At 36.8% G+C, this 15609-nt stretch overlaps 1 protein-coding gene across 1 annotated transcript in view; it reads right to left on the bottom strand.

Moving 5' to 3' along the window:
- Positions 1 to 387: 387 nt before the first annotated feature.
- PHF6 (PHD finger protein 6) overlaps positions 388 to 15609 on the bottom strand; it is a 35001-nt gene continuing 19779 nt past the window's right edge. The window contains exons 6-11 of the mRNA XM_069074105.1: positions 10418 to 10587; positions 10115 to 10258; positions 9338 to 9442; positions 6009 to 6142; positions 3902 to 4031; positions 388 to 3609 (exon numbers count right to left, since the gene is read on the bottom strand). Of these exons, the coding sequence (XP_068930206.1) occupies positions 3902 to 4031; positions 6009 to 6142; positions 9338 to 9442; positions 10115 to 10258; positions 10418 to 10587 (683 nt within the window). The 3' untranslated portion in view covers positions 388 to 3609. The remainder of the gene's footprint in view (positions 3610 to 3901; positions 4032 to 6008; positions 6143 to 9337; positions 9443 to 10114; positions 10259 to 10417; positions 10588 to 15609) is intronic.

Raw genomic sequence — 15609 nt, 5'->3', positions numbered from 1 at the left:
AGAGTGATGTCCCCATGAACACACACTAAGGTATATTTAAATTCGTGTACTAATAGGCCAAGATATAATGGAGGTTAGGTCAGAGGAGAAATGAAGGAGGGGAACTTTTATTGAATTTTCAAGAGAAATAAAAATACTTTATTTGGTCCAAAATGATGATTTTAATACTGAAGGATAGAGAAAGAGAAGTCAATCTTTCAATAATGCTTTACATTCTTAACCTTTGCATTTTCCTTTCTCCCACAAATGGTTAGCAACCAGTTATTAAACTGTAACTATCTTACCACAAAATAATGTAAAGCTAAGAGGAATTCAACACATAATAGCTCATAGAGCTAAACCATAAGCTTATCATATGCTCTCATAAAAAAGACATGTGCCAATAAGAAAGTTTTAACTCATTTATTGAATATATGCAAGAATACCAATAAAAAGAAACTAATACTGCAAACTACAATTTTGGAAATAAAAGCCAACAGAACAAGAACAAAATATACATAACATAGTTGAGAGGAATGTTTCTGTTTGTTTGTTTGAAACCCCATAACACATTCCTTGTCTTAGTATTTAGTGTAGATGTACGTGAGAGCAAAAGCTACAGGCTGTGGCCTAAACAAACTTCAGTGCTTTTCAAAAAGCACCATGCCAGGATCCTCTCTAGTTTGTTTCGAGATAAAATTGCTATTTTGCTGATGATTATTTCCTGTGCATCTATTTATGTATACAAAGGTTGACTCAATGGAAGATCTATATTATCACTTGCCTAGTAATAGGATGCACTCCTGAGCAAGAAATGACTGAAATCTTAAAATTATTAGAGATCTTGGAAATAAATTATTTTCAGTTGTAGTCTTTAAAATCGTGAAATGAAAGTAAAACACACCCATTAAATTGTTTTCTTTTCCAGGAACAAATAGATCCTATTAAAAGTACAGAAATTCAAGTCTATCTTTCTACTATAAAGAACTTTCTTTACTAACATTTCTGGTAAGGCAGTAAATGCTCCAGAATAATCTTCAATATATGCTTGCAAAGATTACACTGTTTGTTTGTTTGTTTTTAAAAAAAAGAGGAAAAAAAAGACACTCTTTAAAATTCCAAGCTAAAATACGCATAAAAGACAGTAATGGCAGTATTGTTTGCTTTTAAAATTATGTCGATGCTGTATACTGATCAAATAATTTTCATGCTTAATAAAAGTACAGTTAAGGACATAGGAGATGTATAGTAAATACACTGCTGAGGTACATTTTTCTAAATATTGACACCACAATGTAATTACTACCCAGAAGATGATATTGGGAACATAAGTACTGTACAATTTTTACATTGTAAGGCACTTTGACTCAGCATATGACAAAAATATGAAGAGAATTAGAATATTGTAGGTTTATGACCCAAAGTGATTTTTCATGTGACTTTAGTTTACATTTTATTACGAATGAAAAATCATTTAGCCAAATCATCACACCACAGTGAAAGAATAGGTAGCCAGCCACTTGTTCTGTCAACCAAAGGTAAAGTGCTATTCTGGTTGCTAGTGGCACAGAATGGATTGAAGAAACCCAGACACACTTAAATTTTACTAAAGACCAAATCCAGCAATTGACACCTAGAGCATTGAAAGTCCTTGTTTATACAATAATTATATTAGACTGGCCATAATACCCAAAACACCTTGCATTTTCCTTAATTCAAAGCAATACAGTAGTTGTCCAGAAATGAAGGTGTTCTGTTCCATGGGTAAGCCATGCCTGTGGCACACAATATAAAAAAAATGATCTAGACACAGTGATTTCAAGATTTAGACTAATCCATTTTCAAGCTGTTGTAAGAAGCTGAAGTACAGATCTTTTAGGGGAAAAGTCACATACCTTGGTAAACAATTATCTAGAGATCTGTCATTGCAATTCAAGTCATGTTTAATTTTGAAAATCATATTTACAAAAAAAAATCAATGGCATATTTAGAACAAAAAGAAAACATTTATAACCTACAGGACAAGCTCCTACTAAAACTACATTATCCTTCTAGAACCAAAAAAAAAGAAAAAAGGAAAAAAAAGAAAAAGTTTGACTATAGCCATAATTGGGTCCCTTGTTTTAAGTATATGCGTGAAAATATATTTGACAAACGTGGCTTTAAAATACTAGCAGTAAAAAAGCAACAAAATCTTAAGCACAGTGTAAGTTTTCACCTGTTACATAAAAAAATCCTGTTTATATCAGCTGCAGAATAATCTTCTCAATGTACAGTCAAGTTGTCAATGTGTCTTGCTTGTCGATTTGCTTCAAATGTAGAAAATCAGAATTCCTACCTTGCTACTGAGGTGCTATGGTAGTATCAGGCAGACCACAAAGGTTTTTTGGTTTTATTAGAAAGAAATGTACTCATGTGCTTCAATAAGTAAATGCAAGAAACTATCCTTATCACTCACTAGAAGGGCCAGTGGAAAAATACTCTTTTAAGAGAACTGAGCAGTTAGCCACTGATTAACCCCAATCTAAAGAACCACCAATCAGGAGCACACAGAGCCAGCCCTACACACACAAGATAACAGTAGGGCATAAAAATCAAAGCAATGACTCAAAAAAGTCAAAAATGTTAAATACAGTTTCTAAAATAGTGGTCACATACTCAAAAGAAATACTGCTGCTTTATGAAAAGAGTCTTTATTATTCCTATAGCACAGAAGACCTACTTTCATACTTGGGACCAATATGCGAAGTGTTCCATACAACAGGGCACTTGAGAGGTGTGGGTTTCAGACATGGTGGCTAAATTCCTCAGTGAATAATGACCCTCTAAATTTCAAGAAGGTTTAATTTGCTGCTTCCATATGTTAGTATAAAGATTTCAACCATTTTTGCCCAAAGCTCTTGGTATATTTTGGAAAGAGGAAAGGTATATATATGGGCAAGGTAGGGAGGCAAGGGGAGTTAGAAAAAGAAAATACACACAGCCCTTTGGCGTAAGCACTGGAGCTCACCAGTTGCTTGGAGTCCATGCTGGTAAGTGGGAACAACTTCAACTGGAACAAACTGAAAAATCTTTATTTAGCACACTTTGTGGTAAAGAAAAATTCTTTTATGCATGTGCTTTCCAAGCAAAGAGAGGAAGAACAAGAGGCCATCTTCCTTGGTAGCCTCGATTGTTTGCGTGTAGAGAAATCACAAAACTCATAATTAACTGTGCTGTCACCCTGGCCATGTCTGCAATGGGAAGTACAACTGGCTTCGACTTTTCCATGATACTGAATCCACTAAACATTTTACACATTCCAGAACTCAGATTTTTATTCAGTCCAGAAATAGAGCTTAGTTCATTTCAATGTCTGCCTTCACTTTTGACACTGTACATATCATTGAGTGTTTCTATTTTTTTTTCCAGACACTGCAGACTACAAACTACATAATTATCAACAAGTAAAACTCTGCCACTTATTGAAGGCTCACACACATGAACATCTCAGGCAGCTCAATGAAGGATCTAATAGCATCAGGCAGTAGAAAGTTCCTAACCCTTTCTGATTTTAGAAAACAGTGAAAAAGAATAGTAGTTATGGATGTCTTATTCATTCCCAGTTTTCTAACTCTCTGTCCCTTGAACCTGTTCAAAAGATGATGAAAACAATTGTAAATTTAAAATAGAGAAAACAGGAAAAAAGAGTATCTTACAAATTTGACATTATAGCTACATTTATTGATAAAATGGCTCACTTGCTCTCTTTTAAAACTGTTACAGAATCAGCTAAGGTTACAGAACCTTCCTCGGGTCTATGGGGTTCTCTAACAACATGCTGTCAACTAAACACATTAGTATTTTTGAATCTACCTGCATTTAGTCATGTCAGTAACACACTGAATGATGGGCATCTCTGTATCAGCAATAACTTCCATACCTAGTTTCCATTGAGTTGCTGCTGAGGGAAGCCACAAGGATCACTTCCTATTTTTCCCCGGCTTTTGCTTTCTCGTTCTTCATCTTCTTCATCTCGCTCATCATTTCCACTATGATTTTTACAGTATAGTCTAGAGCAATGAAAGCAATAAGGGGAAATCCATCAGGAAACAAAGTTAGAGGACATATGATTTCTACTGTTGAGGACCCATGGTATGTTAGTATTAGTGGGTGAAATTGGTCTGCTCTTTTACACTGTTGAGGGCAGGTATACTTATAAATGGGACACATCAATTCCAGGGGTGCTTGTATGCTTTTTTGACAGTAATAAACGTGCTATTTTCATTATGCTCAGCAGTTTACCATTTGATAGAACTTAATTTCATTCTTCAGATATTAGTATGGCAAGTAGTTCTGAAGGTAATTTGAATAATTATCTTATTGAAAATAACTGCTAAGGTGATCTGGCCTGCATCTCATGTACCCCTGAAGAGAAGATTACTCATTCCAATTAATATTCTTTCATCTCAAAAAGGTACAGGAATGGTCTGAGTGCAGCCTTTAGGGCCAATTGCACAAAGGAGCATAAAAAGTATACGAATCCTTCAAGGTGATGCCATTACACAGTTCACAGAATGTCCTCTTGCGGTTATGACCCAAGATAAGGGATGATTGAATATGATAAGCTTATAAACAAAAAGTCTTAGTAGGAGATAGAATAGAAGGGAAATAAAAGAGATTCCACATACCAAATTGCTCTGCGGGGAGTAGAACTTAGAAGTTACTTATGTTAAATCAATGTTAAGTCAAATTTCCTCATAATTTAAGGAGCTAAAGGGGAGGAGGGGATCTTATTTAACTAGTTTGATTCATTACAACACTTTTTTTTCTTTTAAAAATATACATACACACATAACATTACACACACACACACACACACGTGTGTGTGTGTGTGTGTGTGTTCTAAAAACTTTTAGCAGCCACTAAGAAATCATGACCACTAAATACTGCACCTTGAGAATGAGAAAACACTCCAAATCTTAAAATGGAGTTAGGACAAGAGTTTCAACTTAGGAGGTATCTCAAGACACTGCTTTATTAAGATCCTTGATGCAGATACAGAGTTCCTGTCATCTCCCCTACTTAAACCTGGGTAACCCCCACCCTTCTGCCTGTACTACAAAACTCCTCTTGTATCCTGGTTCTCTTCTGGGATCTAAGTATTTTCTGTGAAAAACAGAATTCAGAGTCCATTTAAAGTAAACAGCACGCTTTTGGAAGCCAGTCTGAATGTGGGACCAGAAACAGGATAGGTAAATTACAATTCCTACTGCCCAGTTTACAAGTCAAACTGAAATAAGTTTGGCCAATCAATCCAAAGGAATCAATGTAGGAGGGACACAGTGTTATTTTCATCAGTAATTCTAGTACATTAGGTAAACAAAGATTATCTTCTTCTAAAGAATAAAAATATCCAGTACGTTCTAAGTTTCCATGTTAGCATATAACATTATACAAAGAGACCAATTTTGTAAGCAAGCATTAGACCCTGCAAGGTGACCCTTAACAACCTGCTTACCTAATATCATGCTACCCAGGCTGTCAATACTGAATAAACATGATAATTACAAGTTATGCCTTTGTAAAGTAAGAATATACTTGATGTTTCTCAGAAACAAACCATCAACCAGTTTGGTCAATGAAAAGATGACAGCTAACTCTGCTTTGGATAGGATAAGGATAAGGATAAAGGAGAAGTCAGGGCAATGAATGAATGCTCACTTTTCCCTATCTGTGGGCAAAGCAGATGAACAAAAATCTGATAGAATAGGTAGGTGGCAATGCAGCTCCAATACGAAACTACCACCAGTGCATAGGCCCAGCAATGTCAGAAGACCTAAAGAAAACAGGTTAATGTTGTGCCCAGATGGAAAGCTCTCCCCAGGCATGTAGAGCCAGAGGAGAGATGGCCTGTACAGTAACCTCTGACTCTGTGTTACCAAAGCCATGGGGAAGACCAATGGTAGCATAAGGTAAGCTGCTCTTTTGAAACAAAATTATTTATGTCAAAAATTATTTGTTAAAAATTAAGAACTGTAGTCTCTTACTTGTAAATCCCTCGTGACATATTTTCAATATATTTAGCTTTGTCTTGCACGCCACAGTGGTAATGGTAAGTCTTGACACAAGCTTTTATTTCACATCCGATAGTAGCACCAGGCTGGCTACAAAGTGTGCACTTCTGTTACCAGGGACAGAGAGGAGTACCCGTGAGGAGGCTTGACAGTTCACTCCACAGTTTACACATAACACAAATACAGATAATAAATCACCATGTGGAAAAAAGGTAGAACTCACAACCAAAGGAATCAAGACTAACTCAACTTTAGGATGTTATTAGATACCTATTAAACTAGTGAAATAAATGAAAATCCCTCCCCTTCTTTTTTGCTTTTTGGAGGGGGGAAGGCAGGGCAATTGGGGTCAAGTGACTTGCCCAAGGTCACACAGCTAGCAAGTTTGTCAAGTATCTAAGGTCGGATTTGAACTCAGGTCCTCCTGACTCCAGGGCCAGTGCTCTATTCACTGTGCCATTTAGCCGGCCCTGTGGAAACCCCCCCTCCCCCTTTTTTAACTAGTGAAATAAATGAAAATGATAAACCTTAATGTTGAAACAAGTATGGGGACATAGTGATACTGCTGTCCTGTGGATGATACTAACAGCAAAAAGGGGTAGGGGGGAAAACTGAGAACCACTCAATTGTTCAACAATGGGAAATGGCTAAGCAAACTATATTAAGATGGTGAAATACTGGAAAATTGGTTTCTATAAAACAAAAGAGTGTGGTCTGATTTTTATTCATGGTAGTTTTTGGATGTAGATCTATATGTCTTTTTCCTTTCAAAGGTGTCACTTTAGGGTAGTTGTCCCCTACCTGACAGGCAAACTATGTCAATTTAGAACATAAAAGCAGCACATACACTTAATTCAATAAACATCCTTTCTTACATAGCTGTAAAGAGAGCGGGAGAACTGGGAGTGATGTCAGTAGCTTAATGTTCATTAAAGCTAACTTTGTAATAAATAAAACTACAAACTAAAGTCAAAATTTAAAGGCTCATATGCTCTTTTAGGAAAGAGTATTCCATGGTTTTAAGACTCAAACATTTCATTTTAATATATAGCTGGCATCTCATTTTTTTGTACAAATGAATATAGAGCACATTTTAAAGAGTACACTGCACAAATACATTTCCATTAGCTATAAGCAGAAACAGAAATAGAAGTTGACGCAGTGTGGTATAGTGGAAAGAACACTAAACAAGGTTAGCCACCTGCCCACGGATAACTCAACTTCCCCCTTGTGCCCTTCAGTTCTCTTCTGTAAAATGGGAATAATACTTTTGGCACTGTTTATCTTACAAGGTTGTTGTGAGAACAGGACTTAGTAAAGTCTTTTGTAGGCAGAGCAGACAGAAGGCTGGTGGTTCTGGATTCAAGCCCTGTCCTGAACCTGTATTGTCTGTGTGAACCTGGGCAAGTCCCTTCTCAGCTCTGTGCTCTAGGTAACTTACTATCTAAGACTAGGAAGTCTGCAGAGAGGGTGCTGCCCTGCATTGGTAGAGTTTCCTTACCTGGGAATTCCCTATACCAATGAAAATTCTAGGACCAGTTCTCCCTACTATTATTGCTACAATTTTAAGCCATATTTCATTTTGATAAATGTCACCAACACTTTAAATTCTCCAATGACATTTCTAATAATGAAATATTTACTAAAAAGCCAGTTTGCATTAATTTCTTCCAGAAATACTGTCACTCCGAAGATCTGTCCCCTCAAACATCTGTCACTCAATGGCACATAGGAAAAATTAATAATATAAGGTATCATGCTACATGCCCAAAAGAATAATCTGTATCATGCAGAGAAAGCGACTACTTCATTATAAAGGAGGTTCATATCCAGGAGATTAGTTGGCAAGTCACTATGGTGACCTGGTTCTAAGATGAATCAATGACAAAGTCAATGATTCTCACAGAAATTCTTCTATAAAGTCCACTTTTATTTAAGAAAGGTTACTATTTGATCAGGGACAGTCAGGTATAAGTGAGAGAAGGTCAGCCTTGGAGTCAATGAAACCTGGGTTTAAGTCCTGCCAGTGACAGATACTGGCAGTGCCATCACAGGAAAGGCATAAGTTCTCAGGGTCCCAAAGAATTCTTTAAATTACAAATATGTTGCCAATCGGCATTTGTGGAGTGACTTTTCTTAGAGGGAGTTCCTAAAACTAATGAAATCACCAATCCAAATCACCTTTCCTCCCACTTTCCAAATCAGTTGGGCCATTTAATGTCTTTTGGTTTCTCTTTTTTTACATGTTCAAAATAGCATCTAGAGCAGGGGTTTCTAACCTTGTTTGTGTTATAGCCCCGCTTTGGCAGACAGCCTGGTGAAGCCCATGGCCCCCTTCTCAGAATCATGTTTGCAAATGCATACAACAGACAGGATTACAAAGGAAACCAATCATATTGTAATAGTTATCAACATTATTTTTTCAACTCTTTTTGAAGAGTTAAAGGATCCCTGGTTAAGAACCCTTGATTTAACCAATCAGTACCACAATATTTTTAAAGATAAGTGTTGGTCTGAAAACCAAAAAGGCTGTATATTTTCTCCAATTCAGAGTACCTCTCAGCACTAATGGAGGTAGTAATTCATAAACATACAGAAGTTACAGATGAGAATAAGCAGGTAAACACATCTAGTATAGGGGCAGCTAGGTGGTGCAGTGAATAGAGCACCGGCCCTGGAGTCAGGAAGACCTGAGTTCAAATCCAGCCTCAGACACTTGATACACATACTAGCCATGTGACTTTGGGCAAGTCACTTAACCCCAATTGCCCTCCAAAAAAACAAAAAAAATCAAATCCAGAACATTAGGAATTCATTCTCGTTTAAGAATGTGTGAAGGCATATTTCCCAAACATAATGGCAAGACAAAGATATTTGAGAAACTAGGCTACACATGTGTACTTAAAATGGATGCCTCACTAGGGGTCAAGTTTGTTTCACATATCTGAAAAACAACCCTTTCTGCTTAAATAACAGAAACACTTGAGATTGCATCACTGAATACACATTCACGTTCATGTCCATTGCTCACAAAATAACCTGAAATCAATCACTATTCTTTTAATGACACCGCTCAGTATAGGATTTATGCTGAAAGGAAGGAGTCAACACCATCCACTTATCAAACTCCCCAAACAGGTCAATATTGTCTATCTACAAAAATGTACTTTGTCATAATAGTAGAACAGCTTCATATTCAAGTTTTTCAATGCCTGGATGAATTTGAAATATGTTCGAAATATATAGCAAAAGATAAATAGCACACACTCCTGGTATCAAAAAAGGGATAGAAAAGAACATACCATCCTTTTTCCACGCTTAATCTCTTGAAGGACAGTTTTAATATCAAAATCACCAAATTCTGCTCTTGATGTTGTTGTGAGTTGAACTGTGCCGGAAGAGAACAACTACAGGAAGAGAAATCCAAGGACATTAAAATCCAGAATCTCTTTTTGATGAAGGGTAAGAAGCACTTTATTATTCTCACAGGCAGGCCTGCCAAAAGGAACGCTAAGTTCATTTTGGCAATAAGTAATATTTTGGTTTGGAAATATTTTTAGGTCCGATGGCAACAGCCATGTTGCTTCATCTTTTCTCCACATTTTAAAGGTTTACCTAAATGATAAAACTCTCAGCATAAATGATGTGAATAGCTTGAAAAGTGTAGGCTTTATGAACATGAGTCAAGTCATGATCTTTGGTCACTGTAACACTCACTAAGCCATAGAGCTTTTGGGAGAGGGGCTAGAGAAATGATTACTGCAAATTCTGACAAAGCAAAATAAAGAGAAATGCACTCATAAGCTTAGAGACCATTTTATTTCAGCAAGACTCCATGCTACAGAATAGCCGGTTTAAAAAAGAAAAAAAGCATAATAGGAAAAATTCCTACATTTGGCAACTACCAAAAAATTACTTGAAAATTTTATCAGAATCCCCTGAACATAAATTTTCATAGCAATGAATACAATTTGATAGAAAGTGCTAATTCCAGAAGAATTATTTTCCCTTAGCCAAAAGATACATTTATTAAACATTTCAAGGTTATTTACAAACCACACATAAGAAACCATGCTTACCATGCACTTATAATGTGCAGCTGCCTTTTTGGCATTAAATATATGAAGCTTGCCTCTTGCTTCATTCTCTTCTTCACCTACATGACAAAATCCACATTTAGGCCTGGTATCACTGGGACTGCTTCTGTGTGGAGACCTCTCTCTCTGAAAGTTAACCCCCACCCCCCCAAAAAAAATCAGTTTTTAGAAAATCCATGTCAGTGACTCAAGCTTGTTATTTCATATTAGAACATCTTCTTCAATTGAGAAACCAGAATATTAAAAGTGACAAAATGAATAAGGATACACTTTCATTCTACTTACATAGGAACTGCTCTCTATTTCATCTGTGCCATGAGAGGATGTAGATCTATTATCTTCTGACTGCCCCTTTAAAATCATTTTTCTCGGCCTTCCTTTGCGACTTTTCTTCTTTCCCATGGGTGATGAAGGCTCCAGATCATGTTCATTGATACTCTCTTCTACATCAGTGGCTTAAAATTTAAGGAAAAGTATGCATAAATCAATCTAGCAATAATGACAATTTGTCCTTAGACAAATAGTCTAAGGTTTTCCTCAGCATGTAAGTTACTTTCTAGGAGACAGATTAATCTATTTCAAAGCATCAAACATGCCAGAGGCATTTAACAAATGTTGAATTTCAACAAATGTGAAAGTTCTTATCTAATCACACCCTCCTCCAGACATATTAGATAGAAAACATGTCTTTATACTCTTATGACTTAAACACATTACTCTTATGACTTAAACACATAATATAGAATATTTTCCAAATTCCACTACCAGTTAAGATTTTTTTTTAAAAAATCACATATAAATTTCTAGTTATTTTAGGTTTCTAGAAAACTTTACTTTATCTTGTTTTTTTTTTCTTATGAAATTAGATGCCCGCCATCATAACAGCATACTTACCTAGATACTAATTTATATGAAAAGAACTACATAATTGAGATGAGGGAAACATAAGTACTGATATTACTTTAACTGTAAAATAAACTTATGTCTGCCAAGGAAGTCATGTGACTGAATTTAGAAAACTAGGTTACTTTCTTTAAAGCTCTAAGGCTCTCTTTTGATCAATCAAATCAAGCCAACTGTTTACATACTACATGCATTCCTGACCAACTTTGAAAAGGGAACAAGCAACAGAAAATCTCAGTTAGCAATGACCTCTATACATATTAACTAATGAGAAAAACTTAAAAATTACATATTGTGACTTTTATCCCATTAGATGTGGGGTAAGGAATCAATGACTGTTTCCTGGGGAGTTTTTCCATATTTCACAATTTCAGATCTCCCTTCTTTGGTCTTGGATAGCTACTGTTAAAGAAATATATCCATTCATTCATATATTTCTGTGTCTAGCATAGGTTAAGATTTATACTGAAAAATCTTGATAGATGGATACAAAAACACTTATTAGCCACTTACTATGTGCAAAGCACTATGCTTGAAGAAAACTAACATGATAATTGAATGCTCACTTGCCTAACATTCGTTCTACAGAAAATGCTTTTTGAAAAAAGAGCCGAAGCAACTGATCATTTAAATATCAAAAAAGGAAAGAAAGAAAAAGAAGGAAAATTTGAGTGTCACTGCAATCTTTTTCTTACCTTCCTGTTTTCTTTTCCATAGGTCACTGCTAATCTCCTATCTTACCATTTCACTGATTAATTTCTTACTAAGAAAGTGCAGTGATCCCTATTCTTGCAGATGCTAATTCCTTTCCAAATATTTAAAGGTATTATGTGTCAAGAGAGAAGGTCTAAGATGCTACACAGAACTGGATTTGTCTAGGAGACTATATTCTATACCTTACTGCAGCATTAACTACTCATTCTTCACAGAAACAGATGAATATACTGAGTTCAAAAGAATTCATCTTTCCTTCTAGAAAACAAAGGAAGCTCAATGATCTTTCAAGTGCATCTATTTTCCTTATCTCAAGCTCTCTCAGATGTTTGTCAATAGCTAACAACATCTGTTTTGTGGTTCAAGGACCAGTGCAGTATAAGTTTTTTGAAACTCTAAGAAACATGAGATATAAAGATTATTGTCTTTCAATTTTGAGCCAAATTCTTCCATTACTTACCTTTTCTGTGTGTAGGATTCCTATCAATTGAAGAAAGAGCTCCTCGGGCCTGAAACATTTCAGCAACAGTTGCTCCAGGCAAAACCTCAGTAGCCAAGGCTACCAATTCTATGGATTTTCCAAGGGTCACTAGACATAGTCCCCAAAGTAGTAGCAGCCATGACTGCTTTCTTATCAGTGGCCATGACCTGAACGACGCTAGCAGGGTGGGTGCTTTGGCATTTTGAAGAAGCAGCAGGAGCTAGCCCAGCAGCTGCTGCGAGAGGACCCATTCCTGAGGGATTGGCACATCCCAGGGTACCCCTCCAGAGAAGCCAGACTTCAAATTCCTAATCACCAGCTCAGTGTAAAAATTCTTAACTAGTGACTAGGAAAGCATACAGGCCAGGGGTGTTTATACAAGTATCTGAATTGTTCTAGATACCACCTGTTACAGGGCCAAGTCCAAATGGCCGTTTATTTAAAGCCTTCTTTTCTCCTGCTGCTTCCATCACTATTCCAATGACAACAGCAGTTTGGGAGGAAGCAGTGTCCTTTCCTCTCTTTCCACTGGCAAAAAGCAGTGATTGTTTGAGCTCCTTTACATGAAGGCTCTGTCTCTAGTAATCAGTAAATACTGATGTCACACTTCATGACATTCCAGCATGTAGAGAGGAGAATTATAAAGGGGAAAAAAATAATGGGAGAATTAAGCCATAAGAAAACTAGGCAGAGCTGACCTACATACTTCTAAATGTCGGGAAGAGAGCAGCAGCTCACATTCACCCAAGACTTGAAAGTTTACAAAGTGCTTTCTTCACAATGCTCATGTGAGGTAGTTGTAGTGCAAATATCATCTGTACTTAACAGATGAGGAAAGTGAGGCTCAAAGAGTTAGTAAAATGACTTGCCTAGTTAGCAAGCAGCCAAGTTGGGACTTAAACCACACTCGGAATTATAGCAGTTGTAACAACTAAGGATAGCTAAAAGGGAGCAGGGGAGAAAACTGAAACAACTGGGTAGAAAGCCTAGTTTTTCCTCTTCCAGTATGGCCACAAAGACCTCCAGATCATGAGTCAGACTGCTGAGTCAGACTGCTACCACTCTTCTTAGTGTTCAGTACAGAGCCTCATGGTTTTTCCTACTGAACTAGTCTGCCTGGCTCCACAGAGTTACACTCCAAACAAATTCTGTATGTACTTCCACAAGATTTAGATAACTAGAAATAAGAGATAATTCAATCATTCGTCCAAATGACTATGCAGTCTTTAATTCAGAATCCCTAAATGCCACTTCTTTATGCTGCTGCAGTTCCTAATAAACTGAGCCTTGTTACATGGGCGAGGAGGGAAAATTCTGGGACCAACTCAACACTTTCATGTCTTCCTAGTCACTTCCCTGAGTCTTGTTATTCCTGGCCTCCTTAAAATGAAAATGAGTGAAAAAGGCACATGTTAGTTTTCACATGGGGCTCTCTCCATGAGTGGCCCAACATTTTGTCAGTGCCCAATGAGTGGGCTGACAATTCTGCTGTGGTTATGCGCAGTAACTAAATAATCTAACTTGATATTGAACCTAAGTGGGTTCAAGTGTATCATAGTTCTTCACATTTCAAGGACGATATAAAATGTCCTAGTTTTATTAAAGTATTACAAAATCACATACAAGCAACTTAAATTCTGCCTATTACTTTTCAATGCAGGTCACACAGAGATCAGTAGTGATCAAGATGGGAAAAGATGGGACTTTTGAAATTCTCTAAAGCTACTGTAGGTGATGGAGGTCTTAAATGTTGTTAACAGAAGAGTTAAGAGAGTTTAAAGTAGAACTTGGTTTGTGATCACAGTCTGCTGCAAATCCCTAAGATTGGGTAGTCTGAAGAAGAGTATCTCTATATTGAGCGACATTTTTTTTCCTGCCTTAACATGGGAATTACAGCACATTACAGATTTGAGTTATTGCCAAAATAATAGGGCAACACTGGCAGAAAAAACAAACAAACTCAAAGCCCCCAAACCACTATTATTATGCTTAAATGTTCTAGACCAAAAAAAAAAAAAAGAAGTATAAAATGATGAGAAAAAGAAGTGATACCACTGGCCTGAATTGCACCATGATCTAAATAATCTTAGTGGCACAGTGCATACTTTTGATTACCACTGCTCACTTTTAATGGTACGTATTACTTTTAATAATAGGCTACATAGGCCTTTGGGGAAACTGTGAAGTACAGGTAAGGATGGCCTCACATTTTGGTCTTTATATCACTAGTGTCTTGTAAGCACTTAATGTTTCCTGAACTGAGAGACATGAGTGTGTCCTTTATGATATCTGGTCACCCAAGGCTCCTAACTGTGACATCTCATCTAGGTCTGGCTTTTCCTCTTCCCTGGTTTTCTCCCTCCCTCCACCACCAAAGCTCTCTGTTCAATGTCTAATCTAGAAGGGCCTTGCTTTTCTGCTAGCTGGCACAGGTCAGTGGGTAGAAGTGGAGGAGGGGGAGAGGTAAAGATGTACTGTTCAAGATAGGCCATAATGGATGCCATCTATGTAGCAGGCTGTCCCTATGAACCAGTATTGACAAAGCAAACTAATGGTAGACCAAGCAAGTGAGTCACACACATTGCGTTTCCAAGTTTGGCTTAGTAAAATATCAAGGACTAGTATCCTAGAATGGCAGCTCAAAATGATTTCCACTATTCTAGGATGTAACTTAGAGAAAAAAAATTACTTTTCAAAAGTTCTTAAACATATGACTCTTGGTGACATAATTACAAGGTTTTACTATTTAAAAATTCTATTATATTAAGTGGAGAAATTAACATCCTCGCATATCAAACTGACCTGCTCTAACAAGCTGGAATGGCCTACATATTAGCCATTTTAAGTACTGGCAAAGTGTCTATCTATCCAACAGAGGGTACGTGGTTACGAAGCTAGCACCCAAGACTCCAGTGCATTCCTATTATACAGGCAGCACTTGTTCATTCATGCAACTGATCCCTGGAAACCAGAGCACAAAATAGATTCTGTTTTCTCATAGGAACAAATGTTATGTCATGGAAAAAAAGCTACAGTCAAGATATACCTTTGTCAACCTCACTGCAGCTTAGCCTTGCTCATTTTTAGGGTATAACTTGGTCCTTTTTCCTTTCAAAGATCTTACTTTAGGAGTGTGCTCTATATTTAGGCTAAAGAGAGAATAAAATTAAATTCCAAGTCTTGTAAAAGAAGCTTAACTATTATAGCATACATCAGCACCTCTTTTCTGTCTGTGCTCTCTGGTATATACAGACTGCTTTCTTATATACACTGTCTCAAGGATCTGTGATTTCAGCAGTGCGAATACATCACAAAGTTTCTCTAAGATCCTCTAAGGGGATTCTCTTCAACAGTTACTGTAACTGAAAAACCCCATCAC

Source organism: Petaurus breviceps, unplaced genomic scaffold (genome assembly GCF_028583685.1).
Source record: "Petaurus breviceps papuanus isolate PSGF00001 unplaced genomic scaffold, PetGlider_PUasm1.0 90881, whole genome shotgun sequence".
In the NCBI taxonomy this organism is placed as follows: Eukaryota; Metazoa; Chordata; class Mammalia; order Diprotodontia; family Petauridae; genus Petaurus; species Petaurus breviceps.
This window is presented reverse-complemented; position numbering and strand designations above follow the sequence as displayed.